The 16023-nt window shown below is 43.4% G+C and overlaps 1 protein-coding gene across 2 annotated transcripts in view; it reads right to left on the reverse strand.

The window, feature by feature from the left end:
• LOC111842962 (NACHT, LRR and PYD domains-containing protein 3-like) overlaps positions 1–16023 on the reverse strand; it is a 44773-nt gene extending 28750 nt beyond the window's left edge. For both annotated transcript variants that reach the window (XM_072702648.1, XM_072702647.1), the window contains exons 1-6: positions 15981–16023; positions 5409–5516; positions 4999–5073; positions 4185–4458; positions 3228–3317; positions 451–2155 (exon numbers count right to left, since the gene is read on the reverse strand). In XM_072702648.1, the coding sequence (XP_072558749.1) occupies positions 451–2155; positions 3228–3317; positions 4185–4458; positions 4999–5022 (2093 nt within the window). In that variant the 5' untranslated portion in view covers positions 5023–5073; positions 5409–5516; positions 15981–16023. The remainder of the gene's footprint in view (positions 1–450; positions 2156–3227; positions 3318–4184; positions 4459–4998; positions 5074–5408; positions 5517–15980) is intronic.

Raw genomic sequence — 16023 nt, forward strand, 5'->3', positions numbered from 1 at the left:
TCATTTTATATTTTAAACAATGTTAATCTATTACTGCCAGAGCGGATGTGTCATCATGTCCTCAGGCAGGAGCAGCTGTGGCCAGCAGAGGCCGCCAGCGAGCAGCCAGAGGCAGACGTTCCCAGCTCTGGGCTCCATCACATGAACACACCTGCTGACAATAACACTCACATACCACTTATACACCCTGTGGATAAAGAGCCCTCACTGTTTCTATAACAGGTTAGGATGCTGTGCCTGTGATCAGAAGGCAGACTGGATGGAAACGGAAACGTAATTTTTTTGTTTGTTACTACATCAGTACCTTCAATCATTATAAAGTCCGTGGTCCGGATTATCAAATAATCCCCCGTTATTAATCCAAGAGGAGAAATAAATTAGATACATTTCATACAATGTTAATGTATTACTGCAAGACCAGACATGATTTCCCATCCCCCCGTCACTTACAGAGCCGTCCTGGAGTTCTTGACCACAGGCAGCAGCCTGCAGTGCTCTTCATCCCATCTGATGTATTTCTTCAGATCAAAAACATCCAGCTCCTCATCTGACATCAGTAACACAAAGGCCAGAGCTGAGTACTGTGCAGGTGAGAGGTCTTCAGGTGAAAGGTTTCCTGAATTCAGGTATCTTTGTACTTCTTCCACTAGAGAATTGTCACCCAGCTCAATCAGACAGTGGAACAGGTTGATGGTCCTTTCTGGAGAGAAATTCTCCTTTATTTTCCCCTTGATGTATTGGGCTGTTTCCCCAATGTTATGTGAACTGGTTCTTGTCTGGCCCAGTAGCCTTTTTAACAGACTCTTACTGGAGTCTGTTGAGAGGCCCAGGAGGAAGCAGAGGTAGAGGTCCAAGTGTCCATTCTTGCTCTTTAATGCCTGATTCACTGCAATCTTCAGCAGGTCAGCTGATGAGTTTGATAGAAACACATATAAAGCAGCGAGATACTCCTGGATGCTCAGATGCACAAAGCAGTACACCTTATCCTGATACAACCCATATTCCTCTTTAAAGACTTCTGTGCACACTCCAGAGTAAACTGAAGTTTCAGTGACATCAATGCCATTCTCTGTCATATCTTGCTCATAAAATATGAGATTGCCTTTCTCAAGGTTGTCAAAAGCCAGTTTGCCAAGTTTTAAAAGGAATTTGTTGCTGTATTCCTTAGGCTTGGTTTCATAGTTTTCCATATACTTGTCTTTTTTTAAACTTGTCTGAAAGATCAGGAAGTGTGTGTATATTTCAGTCAGAGTCTTTGGAATTTCCCCCCTGTCATTCTTACTAAAAAGCTCAAGAACAGTGGCTGAAATCCAGCAGAACACAGGTATGTGGCACATGATGAAGAGGCTCCTTGATGATTTCACATGTGTGATAATCCTGCTGGCCAGGCTCTGATCACTAAATCTCTTCCTGAAATACTCCTCCTTCTGGGCATCACTGAACCCTCGTATCTCTGTCACCCGGTGGACACACTTAGGAGGTATCTGATTGGTTGCTGCAGGTCGGGAGGTTATCCAGAGGAGAGCGGATGGAAGCAGATTCCCCTTAATGAAGTTAGTCATCAGCACATCGAGTGACATTTTCATTGTTACATCAAACCAGCTCTCATTCTTCTGAAAATCTAGAGGAAGGCGACACTCATCTAGACCATCAAAGATGAACAAGACTTTGCACCTAAACAGTTCAGTGTACTCAAGTGATTTCAGTTCTGGGACAAAGCGGTGAAGCAGTTCAATCAGACTGTATTCATCCTTAATCAAATTCAGGTCGCGGAAAGGAAGAGCAAATATGAAGTGAATGTCCTGGTTTGCTTTTCCTTCTGCCCAGTCGAGAATAAATTTCTGCACAGAGACTGTTTTCCCGATACCTGCCACCCCTTTAGTGAGTACAGTTCTGATAGGTGTCTTACGCCCATATAAGAGTTTAAATATATTATTGCACTTCACTGCAGTATCTTCTGTTCGCCTTTTCTTGGGTGCTGCTTCAATCTGTCTCATTTCATGTTCATCATTGACTCCTTCAGTCCCAGCTTCAGTTATGTAGAGTTCTGTGTAAATCTCACTGAGAAGTGTTGGCTGTCCTCCCTTAGGTTTCCCTTCAAATACACATTCACAGTTCTGCTTCATGGTACATTTGATTCTGTGTATGAGTTCTTCTGAAGAAAAATGAGAAGACACAAATTCTCAATATGATCCTGACCAGTATGGGAGGAAGATTAAAACACACAACATTAATCGCAACATGATGACCTTAACCCCAACCCAGCCCTAGCCTTAACCATAAATTACCAAACAAAATACAAGATTTTTGGCATGTTTAGTTTTTTGATTGCATTCACAGATGTTAGTGGGGACCTGAGAAATGGTCCCCGCACCGTAAAATAACGGGTTATTTTTGTTGGGATACCTAATTCCCCCCCACCCCGCCCCGACACACACACAGACAAACATCTTTTACTATTTCATTGTGTTAAAATCAAGCTTTAAATTTCACATCCTACATAGTCTTACTGAAGCCCCAGATATCTGTACAGCAGTTCTGGTCCTAGCTGATATGGTGACCTAGGAGAGCATCACCACCGGCGCCCCCTGCTTGAGGCAAAGTGAAATTGGCTGGCAAGTCGGCGCCCCCTCAGAAGGTGGTGCCCTAGGCGGCCGCCTATGTCGCCTATAGGTCTGACCGGCCCTGGCTGGGGTGGCATTAAACCCAGCCAATAACAGCACCTAAGCCAGATTATAACTTTCTAAACACAAAGTAAACAGCAAGATACATTACAGCTGGCTGGCATTCATGTACAAAACCTCATTCAATGAGCATGTCGCTCACATGATAATGCTGTTTGCTATGCATATAAGACTAATCAGTAATAAAAATGCAAAGGTTTTAAACTGTTCGTTAAAAAGGTGGATGGGAATGGAAAAGCATTTTATTTGACTATTACAATTTACTATCCTGAGACAGACGCAGTGGACGGTTCATGCAGGTGCAGCAGGACACTTTAAAGATAAAGTGTATTTCTGAAAATGATGCTGTAGGTTATTCCCGATCCCAAAAACCTGAAAAGTATTTCCAACTTTCCCTAATGAATTTACGCTGGGAGGAACTAATGTTAATTCTAGCTATTTATTAAATTGGCAAATGCCGAATTATCCAAGGTAAGCTAGTAACACTCTGTTCCACATACCACAGACAGTAACACGGTAATTACTCTGATTAGTGATTAATACCTCTGTCTTTTTCCCATTTTTCCTCCTCTCCTCTTCCTCCTTTTCCTCCCTGGGCACTGGAGGGCTTTGGTCTTTCTGACATGATAGTGTCTGTTTGAATTAGATACCATTAATCATATCACACACCTATCAATCGTATCAATGTCACTTAAAGACGCCACAGTGTGTGATACGGAGGGGAGGGGGGGCACCGGGCAAAGCATAAAATATCCCTTATTTAATAAGGTTTGCTTATTTAAGAACATAAGAAATTTACAAACAAGAGGGGGCCATTCGGCCCATTAAGCTCGTTTGGGGAGAACTTAACTAATAGCTCAGAGTTGTTAAAATCTTATCAAGCTCTGATTTAAAGGAATCCAGGGTTTTAGCTTCCGCTACACTAGCTTAATAAGCTTTTTATTATTTTGAGATAATACTGTAAAATAGTAGTAAATCAATATAGTAAAAGTCAAAATCTTCATTTCCCCCTTCCCTTTCTACCCCTTTGGAACAGACGGCACCCCTGGCATTTTCCTGTACTGCCTATGCCACGGGCCGTCCTGATATACAGGATTCAATTCAATGTATTTTTATATAGCGCCTTTCACTACCAAGTCCAAGGTGCTTTATATGGTCATGTTGGGATACATTCCTGCATCATTTATACAGAATAATTCAAAAACACAGAAAAGAGAAGACAAAGAAATAAAAGAAAGAAAGCCAGATGACAACAGACAACTGGCTGCCCAACCCCCCCGGGCCCCCCCAGCCGTGCTAACACTAAAAGGAAAAGGAAGAGTGGGCTTGCCAGCTCACTTCCTGCTTGGGGATCTGAAATAAGGAAGAATTTCAAATTCATTTCTGTCTTCAGCATCAGTCTAACAAACTTTCCCATATAATCCTATACAGTATGTTAATTTTTCAAGAGATTATAAAGGTTATAATTTAGACAAAAAGAAAGTTTAAAAATATGATTACCCTTCTGCAGGATGTTATCCAATCTCTGAACAAGGTCATTCCGGTTCATCTTCTTCAGGACTTCAAGCATGACATTGAGAGCACCGACTTCACCATAGGAACGTATCATCATGTCGGCGATGCCGCTTCTGTTCAAATTCTCCAGCTGACCCCTGGGAATGCGCTGATACTTTTCATATGCCAGGTGAATCAGGTAAAATGTAAACGTATTCAGCTCCTCTTTAGTGAGCTCCTCCAGAGAATGCATCAAGAGGGCAGCGAGTGAGGTCTGGGTCTGCAGGATGTCGGAGATGAGTCCATGAGACTCACAGACCCGCAAATTAATTATCATCAAACCTTTATTTAACCAGGTTAGTTACAGGAAGAACACTGCAGAGAGTGAGCTTTTTGTCTGCTAAGTTATTCTGTTCTGTTACAGTACGTCTGTAACATTTGGTGCAGTGCAGTATGGTAAGGAAGTAGCCTGAGGAAGAGCACTGCAGAGAGTGAGCTTTTTGTCTGCTAAGTTATTCGGTTCTGTTACAGTACATCTGTAACATTTGGTGCAGTGTGGTATGGTAAGGAAGTAGCCTGAGGAAGAGCACTGCGGAGAGTGAGCTTTTTGTCTGCTAAGTTATTCTGTTGTGTTACAGTATGTCTGTAACATTTGCTGCAGTGTGGTATGGTAAGGAAGTAGCCTGAGGAAGAGCACTGCGGAGATGAGCTTTCTGAAAATAGTTATTCATGTTATGAACTTAAGGCTCTCCTGTCTCTCAGTATCTGTTATTTACAGCTCTAACAACATGCATTTTATGCCAAGATGTTACATCCATACCTCCTCATTGGAATGGTCAGCCATCGCTTAGATGATTATGGTTGTGAAGAACCAGTTCCCATGTATAGACCGACTCTGTAATCAAAAGCAGAAGTAATGTCAGCTTTATATTCAAAATTCAGTTTACCGGCTATAATATCTTTCAACCAAAGGAAAGCAATCAGTTTTTAATTACAGGTAGAGATGTGCACTGATCATTTGGACTAACAACTGTGGGCCATATTATACTGTGTGCTTAAGTTAAAAAAAAGCATGTAGCCATTGAATTGAGGACTTTAAGGCACTTTTCCATCTACATGCTCTGGAGGGCTGCATTTGTCACAGACCAGAGCTCTGGGGCCCATAGCTGTTCTCAGTTTGGAATTACCTCCTTCTTTGAACTGTTTGCACCTGTTGGGTTCATTACTCACCATATTAGGTGCTTTCACACCGAAGTTCTGGAACCTGGTCCTTGTTTACAGGTTCTCGGGCTGTCTGGACCGGGGACTTTTGTAGATCCTGGCCACTTCTGTCTGTCACTGTCACACCGCACAACAGGAACTGAGACTCAGCAGAGCCGTCACTCAGTCATGGAAGTTATTGTTCATAAGTCAGCACTTTAGTTTCTCAGGGGGAGAAGTTTAACATGTAATTTACTGAAGGGGTTAAAATGCTGTTATATTTCTTAAATGTATTATGAAATGTTTAGAAACTTATTTTAATAACTGCTTCTTTTAACATCCTTGTCCAAGTCCAATTCTAATCACTTTCACAGAACAGTTACTCCACTTCTTGTGAGTTATTCATCTGAGCCAATTAAGCATTACATACAAAACTCAAACCATCTGTAAGCATTGTAGGAAAAGCCATTTGCAGCACCATCACAGCTCTTTACTTAAATCCACTGCACCGGTGAAGAAAACATTAAAAAATGTTTTATGTTTGTAATTTATATTGTTTTATTTATATTCTATTTTATGTTCAATTGAATAGTCAAGTACGAGAGAAGCCTGTCATTTGAGTTTGTGGTGAAATATTTTTTGGTGCTAGATATTTGTTCTGTTCTTTACTGCATATAGTGATGGTGATTATTTAAAACATTTAGCATTTTTTGTCTTTCAAATTAATCAAATAAAAGGCTGCTTTCCAGTAATATATTTTCTCTTTGAAGTTTTCCTTAAAATATTGTTAAAATATCGTCTCATCTCGTCTCGTGAACCCAATATCGCGTCTCGTCTCATCTCATGGGCTGAGTGCATCGTTACACCCCTAGTTAGGGCTGGTTTATACTCAACACTCACAAAGTGTCTTTGCTCACAGCTCTGTGAGTGAGTGTCCGCCAGCAGGGGGCTCGTTTCCCAACTATGCAAGTTGCAACTGTGCTTTTGGAACAAGCAGCCCAGAGCGGGAGTTTAGACTAAACCATTTTAACAGAGGGTGGGGGGTTTCTAAGTGAAAACTTTCAGAAAAAAATTATATTATATGATGTGATATATTTACTGTAAGTGTTTTTTGTAAACCAAGCAATATTGTAACTGTTTAGATGCACTGTTTAGATGTTTAGACAGAATGGGTAAGACACAAACCTTTTCTTTGTATATAAAATGGTAGCAGAATTCCCAAAGTATCTGAGTAATGGGTATAGAGTGATGAAATATATATTAAAGGATATTTAAGTGTAATCCTGCATTATTTTTAGTATCCTTGGTTTTAAACCTATTAAATCAATATTAAATTCCTGTCAGAAGAAGACAACGGTCATGATCTGGGATTTGCATGGATTTAATATCCAGAATATATTCTCAGAATGTTCATAACTGGTTCTGAGAATGTCCTTATCATATCCGTACTAGGTCACCTAGAAATTGTTTGGACATCCCTCAAAGTCATCCTCTAGACGTAAAAATAACCTTCCATTTGGATGGACAACATCCAGATCAAAAGTATTGCTATTGGCTGGGTACATGAAACATAACGCAGTGCATTAACAGCGCTCATTATAAAAGGTAATAACCAACAATGGCATACAGACCAAAAGAGGATGTCCTAAGGATATGCCCAGAAGGTTTTCCTCCAGTGACCCGCGGAGCATGTGGAGGAGTATCAAGTACCTCACTCCAAACCCAGTGAGGCACAGTGCCCCAGAGATCCTTCCCTGCCTGATGCCCTAAACACCTTCTACACCCGCTTCAAGGACCCCAAGACCATCCATTCCTCCAGCACCAGGCTCCCTCCATCACCTGGAGAAGTGCCCCTCAGGGTGACCACAGCAGAGGTCTGTAGGACCCTGCAGAGGATTAACCCATGCAAGGCTGCTGGCCCAGATAACATCCCTGTTCGGGTACTAAAAAGCTGTGCACATCAGCTCTTCAATGCCTCACTCGCACAGGCAGCTGTTCCAAGCTGTCTGAAGACAGTCACTATCATCCCAGTCCCCAAAAGCTCCACAGTGGAAGGTCTGAATGACTATCGGCCGATTGCTCTCACCCAGATTTTCATGAAGTGCCTCGAGAGACTGGTTATGGCCCACATTAAGAGTTCCATCGATATCACTGCGGACCTACATCAGTACGCCTATCGCAGGAACAGATCCACTGACTACGCCGTCTCTGCAGTGGTTCACACGACTCTCACCCATCTAGAGATCAAAGACTCGTATGTCCGCCTTCTGTTTGTGGACTTCACATCTGCATTTAACACAATAGTCCCACAGACACTGGTGAGGAAACTCAGGACACTTGGACTGAGCTCTCCCATCTGCAACTGGGTCCTGGACTTCTTCACTAACAGACCACAGCATGTTAAAATCCACAACCTCTCCTACTCCACCAATACCCTCAGTACTGGCTCCCCCCAGGGTTGTGTGCTGAGCCCCCTCCTGTTCACCTTACTGACATACGACTGTTCAGCTAAACATCACAGCTGTCAGATCGTGAAGTGACATGGCAGTGGTGGGATGCATCAGGAATGATGACGAATCCGCATACAGACAGGAGGTGGAGCACTTGGAGGACTGGGGCAGGAAAAATAGACTCTGCATCAACGTAAAGAAAACTAAGGAATCGTGGATTTTAGGAAGCGCAAGGTGGAGAGTATTCTCTCTTTCTGCATCACAGTATGGCATGCCGGCTGCAGCAAAGAAAGGACTGCACAAGGTGGAGAGCATTCTCTCTTTCTGCATCACAGTATGGCATGCAGGCTGTGTGGCTGCATAAAAGAAAGGACTGCACAAGATGGAGAGCATTCTCTCTTTCTGCATCACAGTATGGCATGCAGGCTGCGTGGCTGCAGAAAAGAAAGGACTGCACAAGGTGGAGAGCATTCTCTCTTTCTGCATCACAGTATGGCATGCAGGCTGCGTGGCTGCATAAAAGAAAGGACTGCACAGGCAGGAAGCTGAGGAGCATGAAGAATAGGACCAACAGACTGTGTAACAGCTTCTTTCCAGATGCTGTAAGACTTCTGAACTCTGCCGACCCCCCCCCCCCCCTCAGCCCCCACACAGATTCCCCCCCCCATCTCCATCACAAAAAGGACTAATAGACTATAACCCTCCAGCAGACCAAAGGGACATATAACATATAACATGTGCAATACACTCATACGTGCAATGTTCCCCATAACATAATACAGTGGTACCTCAGTTCTCAAACTCATTACAACTCGAATTTCGAATAAAGTCGAACCAACGAGTTCGAAAAAAAATTACCTAGAGCTCGATCTGAATATCAGAAGTCAAACCGTGAACGTCGACCTAAGATAACTTGTACTCACGAGGAAATGAGTCACGCCGCACGTCTCTCAGCGGAAATCAAAGGGTAAAGCTTCAGTCTCAGCCTCGCATTCGCTGTGATAGCATCATGCATGTTTACACTAGCTGAATACACATATTTAGACAGTACAAATACATTTAGACAATGACAGACAGTAACTGTCACGTTCGCGCAGAAGGTGATCCGGGAAGCAGGGATACGGAGCCAGGAAGTAGGGCAAACGGGGTGCTTCCGCCTCTCTGCCCGCGACACAGCCTGCTGCTGCTGCCGCCGCTGTGCCAGCGGTACCGCCTGTCCTGCCTGACCCGCCTGTGGTCCCTGCAGCTGCTACCGCTCGACCGAGGCGCCTGCAGTGGCGCCCCCTGTTGGCCACAGCAGGGGGCGCCTCGGAGGGCGCTTTGGACGTGCGGCCAGCAGGGGGCGCCACGGGCAGAGCGGCTTCCTCCGCTGCAGGCGGAGGCGAAGCCAGGCCCTCGGGTGGAGCTGCAGCGGGCACCCTCAGTTCCTGGCCAGCAGGGGGCACCCCGGCGGACGCCGCCGTCACGCGGCCAGTAGGGGGCGTCTTGGCAGGCACCTTGGGTGTGTGGCCAGCAGGGGGGGCTGCAGCTGGCGCCACCATCACGCGGCCACCTTGGGCAGTGCCGCAGGCAGAGCTGTGGCAGCTGCAGGGACGGCAGGCAGAGCGGTGGCAGCTGCAGGGACCACAGGCAGGACAGGCGGGTCAGGCAGGACAGGCGGTACCGCTGGCACAGCGGCGGCAGCAGCAGCAGGCTGTGTCGCGGGCAGAGAGGCGGAAGCAGCCGCAGGCGGTGCCGCGGGCAGAGAGGCGGAAGCAGCCGCAGGCGGTGCCGCGGGGAGAGAGGCGGAAGCCGCAGCAGGCGGTGCTGCAGGCAGGTCCGGAATGGGCGCCAGGATGGGCACCGGCCGAGCAAGTGCTGCCCCTTTAAGGGCTTTAGGGACCCAGGGACTTGCGTCTCCTACGGCGCTGATCCCTCCTCATGGAAAGCGCTCTGGCCGGTAATCACCAGTCTCCAAAGGAGGTAGCTCCTCCACGTCCTCCGGCTCTCCGGTAATAAAGGCGTCCTCCCACGCGGGCATTAGGGAGCAGGCACCTAGGAAGAGCGCTGACTCTCCCTCATGTTGCGCTCGGCGCGGCTTTCGCTGCTTCCTTCCGGAGCTGGGGGTGTGAGCGGCAGAAGCCGCGTTAAGCTCAGTCGTGCGCTTGGGTACAGTTGTCTTTCGCTGGGCGGCTGGAGCCATTGCCGTCTTGCTTAAGACTGGGAAGAAGGTAGGTGGTGAGCCGGGGGGTGGTTCCCAGTCGGCATACCCCAGGGGGGCCAGCCAAACTGCTGCTCTCTCCCTCAGCAGCCGTAGGTTTCTGCCTACCTCAACGTGCTGCTGTTGCTCACCGGTGTGAAACCTCCTCTGCAGGAGGTCCCAACACCTGTTGATCAATCGACGGGCCACTGGATCCTCCCGGAGTTCGAAGAGGTTCGTCCAATGGATAACTTCTTCCATGGGGAGACCCTCCCCAGTAGCGCTGAGCTTGTTCGCGAGACTTGTCATTCTGTCACGTTCGCGCAGAAGGCGATCCGGGAAGCAGGGATACGGAGCCAGGAAGTAGGGCAAACGGGGTTTATTACGGCAGAATCCACAAGACGGGGAAGAACGAGGGGTAACATTAATGACAAGTCTGGGGAAGACTGACTCAGACGAGGACTAAATACAACAGACAAGCTACGGGTAACAAGCCACAGGTGAGAACAATCAGGGAGAAATAGGAGGTAATGAGGTGGGCGTGACACACATTAGGAGCGGACGGAGCGGGGCGTGAGAGTAACAGTAATTATAATTATATAATAAAATACATTTAAAAATAAAGATTTCTTATTCATTATTTTAATATTAATAATAAACCATTCATACATTTAATTATAATAATATTGTCACGGGGACGGAACGGAGACAAAGGTGCAGACGTCAGGGTATCGGGGAATATGGGGTTTAAATACAGGTAAGGCAGGCAAAACGCAGACGTAGACAATACAATGACCGTACTGGGGAAACAAACTGCAATGTGGACCAAATACAGAGGACTAATGACAACAACCAGGAACAGCTGATTAGACGGGGATTTCACACGGGGTTAACGAGGGGGCGTGGCACACGGAGGGACCAGACGATCGGGGCAGGACACATTGTTTCTATACATTTATTTTCTTACTTTACAAATTACTGTTTTGATAAATGTGCTTAGATGTGTTTAGTACAGTATATGATGTTGTGTTAACTGATGTGTTATTTCAACTTTAGAACACTAGGTGGCAGTGTCGAAAAAGTTGACACTGTTGAGAAGAGATAGAGAGAAGAAGAGTGATGGATATAGTGACTACAGCCGGATACGGAAAAATCCTTGCTGAGTTACCGTGATATTTTGCTGTACTGTTTGTTAAGTAAACAGCATTTTGTTCTATTCTCTGGCCTGGTTATTCAGGTGCCAACACTTGTTTTATCCAGTTAATTTTGTGTTTAAATGCTGGAAAAAAAAACAGATTTAGATGTAATTTTTGGGGCTGGGAACCAATTAATTGGTTTTCCATTGTTCCTTATGGGGGAAATTCGATCAGAATTCAAACTTTTTAGGATTCGATCTGGTGTTCTGAACAGATTCAATTCTAGTTCTGAGGTACCACTGTATTTAAATTATCACCACCGACCGTAGTGTTATTTAACACGTGCAATAAGCCCATATCTGCAATGCTCATTATAACACAGTAACTAACTTATTACTATTATATAGTAAATTACCTGGATCCACTTTATGTTGCATCCATGTCTGTTTCTGCGCATCGGACACTGTACATACTGCTAATTTATAATCTATACTATATATTCCAATACCTATATTTAATTTTCATCTTTATATATAAAAGTGTGTGTGACTAGCTCTGTGGCTTATCTGTGACCTCCACGGCATGTGCGAACACGTGTGGAATGACAATTAAGTTCTTGAATCTTGAACCAGGTGAAGGTGATTAGAACATTGTTAGAGAACTTTTTAAGAACATAAGAACATAAGAACTATACAAACGAGAGGAGGCCATTCGGCCCATCGAGCTCGCTTGGGGAGAACTTAACTAATAGCTCAGAGTTGTTAAAATCTTATCTAGCTCTGATTTAAAGGAACCCAAGGATTCAGCTTGCACTACGTTATCAGGAAGACTATTCCATACTCTGACTACACGCTGTGTAAAGAAGTGCTTCCTTAAATCCAGTTTGAAATGTTCTCCCGCTAATTTCCACCTATGGCCACGAGTTCTTGTATTTGAACTAATGCTGAAGTAACTATTCGGTTGAACAGCATCCAAACCTGTTAGAATCTTATAGACCTGGATCATGTCCCCCCTCAGTCTCCTTTGCTTGAGGCTGAACAGATTTAGCTCAAATAACCTTTCCTCGTATGACATTCCTCTAAGACCAGGAATCATTCTTGTGGCCCTACGCTGCACCTTTTCTAAGGCCGCTATGTCCTTTTTAAGATATGGTGACCAAACCTGTACACAATATTCTAGGTGAGGTCTCACCAAGGAATTGTATAATCTTAGCATTACCTCCCTTGACTTAAACTCCACACACCTGGAGATGTACCCCAACATCCTATTGGCCTTTTTTATTGCTTCCCCACACTGGCGAGAATGAGACATGGAAGCATCAACATACACACCAAGGTCTTTCTCATAATCAGCTACCTTTATTTCAGTAGGTCCCATAAAATACCTGTACTTTATATTTCTGCTCCCTACATGGAGTACCTTACATTTGTCTATGTTAAATTTCATCTGCCAGGTGTCAGCCCAGTCACTAATTAAATTAAGATCCCGCTGTAGCTGCTGAGCCGCTAGTTCAGTATCTGCTACACCACCCACCTTGGTGTCATCTGCAAATTTCACCAGTTTACTGTATATATTGGTGTCTATATCATTTATGTAAATTAGGAACAAAAGTGGTCCTAAAATTGAACCCTGCGGTACCCCACTATGAACGCAGGCCCACTGTGACATCGAGCCTCTTATAACTACTCGCTGCTTCCTATCCGTTAACCAGTTATCAATCCAAGTCGCTACAGTTCCTAAAATACCTGTCGCTTTGAGTTTAAGTGAGAGCCTCTTGTGGGGAACAACATCAAAAGCCTTTTGGAAATCTAAGTAGATGACATCATAGGCCTTCTTATCATCAACTTCCTGAGTAGCTTCCTCAAAAAACTCCAACAGATTTGTTAAACAGGATCTACCTTTCCTAAATCCATGCTGGCTATCCCTCAAAATGTTATTTGAGTCCAGGTAATCTACCATTTTCTCTTTGATTATAGCCTCCATAACTTTACCAGTTATACAAGTTAGACTGATTGGCCTATAGTTTGACAAATTACTTCTATCCCCTTTTTTGAAAATGGGCGTTATGTTGGCATGCTTCCAATCAGAAGGTACTAACCAGGACAGGATTGGTAAATTAGATGTTTTAGAACCACTTGACAGTAGCGATCATAACATGGTTAAATTTGAGGTTAAGTTTAGTGCCCGAAGAGCAAAGTCCAAATCAAAAATATATAATGTTAGGAAGGCTAACTTCAATTGTATGAGATTAAAACTAGAAACCGTGAACTGGATGGAGTTAAATAACAAAACTGTTGAAGAGACATGGGAATTTTTTAAAAGCACATTATTGCAAGTACAAGAGGACTTCATACCTGTTTCTAGCAAGAATAAATCTAGGAAATTGCAACCTAGGTGGTTTAATAGGGACATAAAGTATAAAGTAAGGAGGAAAAGGGCTTTGTTCCAGAGATGGAAAATAACTGATGATGACATAATAAAGCAAGAGTATCTAAATCTACAGGCTGAATTAAAAAATGACATTAGACGAGCTAAAAGGAATGTCGAATGTTTGGTGGAGCCTGTCTTACTTAAACCACAGACATTTAGTTTGGTTTACTCTTGATTGTTGAAATGAGTGATATCACCATGGTAAGATCCAAAGAGCTCTCTGAGGCCTTCAGAAAGAAGCTTGTAGATGCATATGAGTCTGGGAAGGATATAAAAAGATCTCAAGAGAGTTTGGAATCAGCCATTCCACTGTCCGGAAAATAATTTACACAATAATTCACATTTAAAACAACTGCCAGCATGGCCAGGACAGGCTGTCCTAGCAAGTTCAGCCGGAGAGCCGACCGCAAGATGCTGAAAGACATCTCCAAAAATCCTAAAAGGTCATCAAGGGTCATACAGGAAGCTCCTGTCACAGTCGATGTCAAGGTACAGGCATCTACCATCAGAAAGAGATGCAAACGTTTGATTTACATGGGAGGTGTGAAAGGAGGAAACCCTTGCTGTCAAAAAACATCTGGGCAACACTGAAGTTTGCCATAGACCCACCTAGACAAAGACTGGGACTTTTGGAACAGTGTGCTTTGGACAGATGAATCTGAAATGGAATTATTTGGGCATCGTAACAGAGGACATGTTTGGCATAAACCAAAGACAGCTTTTGTGCAAAAGAACCTCAAACCAACTGTGACGCATGGGGATGGAAATGTCATGGTTTGGGCCTGCTTTGCTGCAGCAGAACATGGCCAGCTCACCATCATCGAATCCACTATAAATTTTTCATCATATCAGAGGGTGCTTGTGCCAAGGAATGGCTTACAAGAAAGACATGGAGAGTTCTGGAATGGTCAAGTCAAAGCCCAGATCTGAATCCTATTGAGATGCTGTGGGGTGATTTGAAGCAGAAGTGCATGCAAGACACCCTTCAAACATCACACAGCTTAAGGAATTCTGCATTGGAGAGTGGGGAAGCCTTTCTGTCAATCGATGTCAGAGATTGATAGATGGTTATAGGAAACGTGTCACTGAGGTTATTTCAGCCAAAGGGGGAAATATTAACTATTAGGGCACAGGGTGTCCTAACATTTTCCTCGTTAGGAATTGGTATCTTAGTTAATTTCCTTTGTTAAATAAGTAAATTTGTTCCTTGTTTTTGCATAGATGATGCAATTACATTACCTTTATCCACAGACATAATTTGAAAGAAGATTTAATATTGATGTTTTAATATTTCTTAATGAAGAATAAAGTATGTGGTGTCCTAATTTTTACACATGACGGTACTTATCCACACCTGAAAAACACCAAAATCAAACTCCATACTTTTCCGTACTGCGTAGACACTCTGTAAATAAATCTCTCTATATAATTTCATACCATTTTTAATAATTTATTTAGCAGACGCCTTTATCCGAAACGACGCATCGTCCTAATCCGTCCGGCGCTAATTAAGACTGTCTTTACGTAAAATATCAAACTGTTTATGAACTAAGGAAAAATGGGGGAAAAAATACAGTAACACCGTAGTATTGTCACAACGGGATCGGGGTCTGTTATTGTTCTTCTACACATGTAGGTCACTTCAGGACTGTCACCAGTTCACACTGGAATCTGATACTGGCCACATTTAAAAAATATGAATGTGAATCAGGCTAACAAAAAAAACATATCTGAGCAGAGAATCTGAAGTGAGCACCTGGGATTGCTGTGTTGTCACGTGCGTTGAGAAAATTTGCTTTATATTTTTATCTCAAGTTCTTTATACTCAGAATATCAGTTTGAAACAACTCGTATTTTGAAGGCATTTAGGTAGCTAATTTTTGTAAATTTAATCTGTGGAATTTTTTACAGTGTATAATTGAAACTTGAGGCTGTTTGTATGTTGTGTTAGAGAAATTCAAAATGTATGACGCAAAATTAAATTTTAAGTTTTACTTTAGAAGTCAATTACTCTTAAAATAAATTGATAAGTTTCTGTTTTGTACTCTATGCTGAGGCTGGTCAGACAGGTCCTGCAAGTTCTACAGGAGCAGGAAGTATGTGTAACACGTAGATCATGCAGAAAACAAGCCCTGTGTTTATTATTATTACCACATTGGTTCATTCAGTAATTAATGTAACAAAGTACTGTGTAAGTAAGAATTACTGCACAAAACAGCTCACAGAGGAACACTGAGACACCCACGAAAAGACATAGCAACATTCTTATGTGGCTGATTATTCTGATTTGTAAGAGTTTTTTAACATTATTTTTACTTGGGTCTTTAGCATGTCACACTGGAATTAAAAATCATAAACTGCTACAAAAGGAACTAAAATTATTTTGCTAAACTATTGTTCGTCTTACCTTGAGAACTGAACAGGAAGGCAGACAAAACCCGGTGATACTG

The sequence above is a fragment of the Paramormyrops kingsleyae genome, chromosome 19 (genome assembly GCF_048594095.1).
Source record: "Paramormyrops kingsleyae isolate MSU_618 chromosome 19, PKINGS_0.4, whole genome shotgun sequence".
In the NCBI taxonomy this organism is placed as follows: domain Eukaryota; kingdom Metazoa; phylum Chordata; class Actinopteri; order Osteoglossiformes; family Mormyridae; genus Paramormyrops; species Paramormyrops kingsleyae.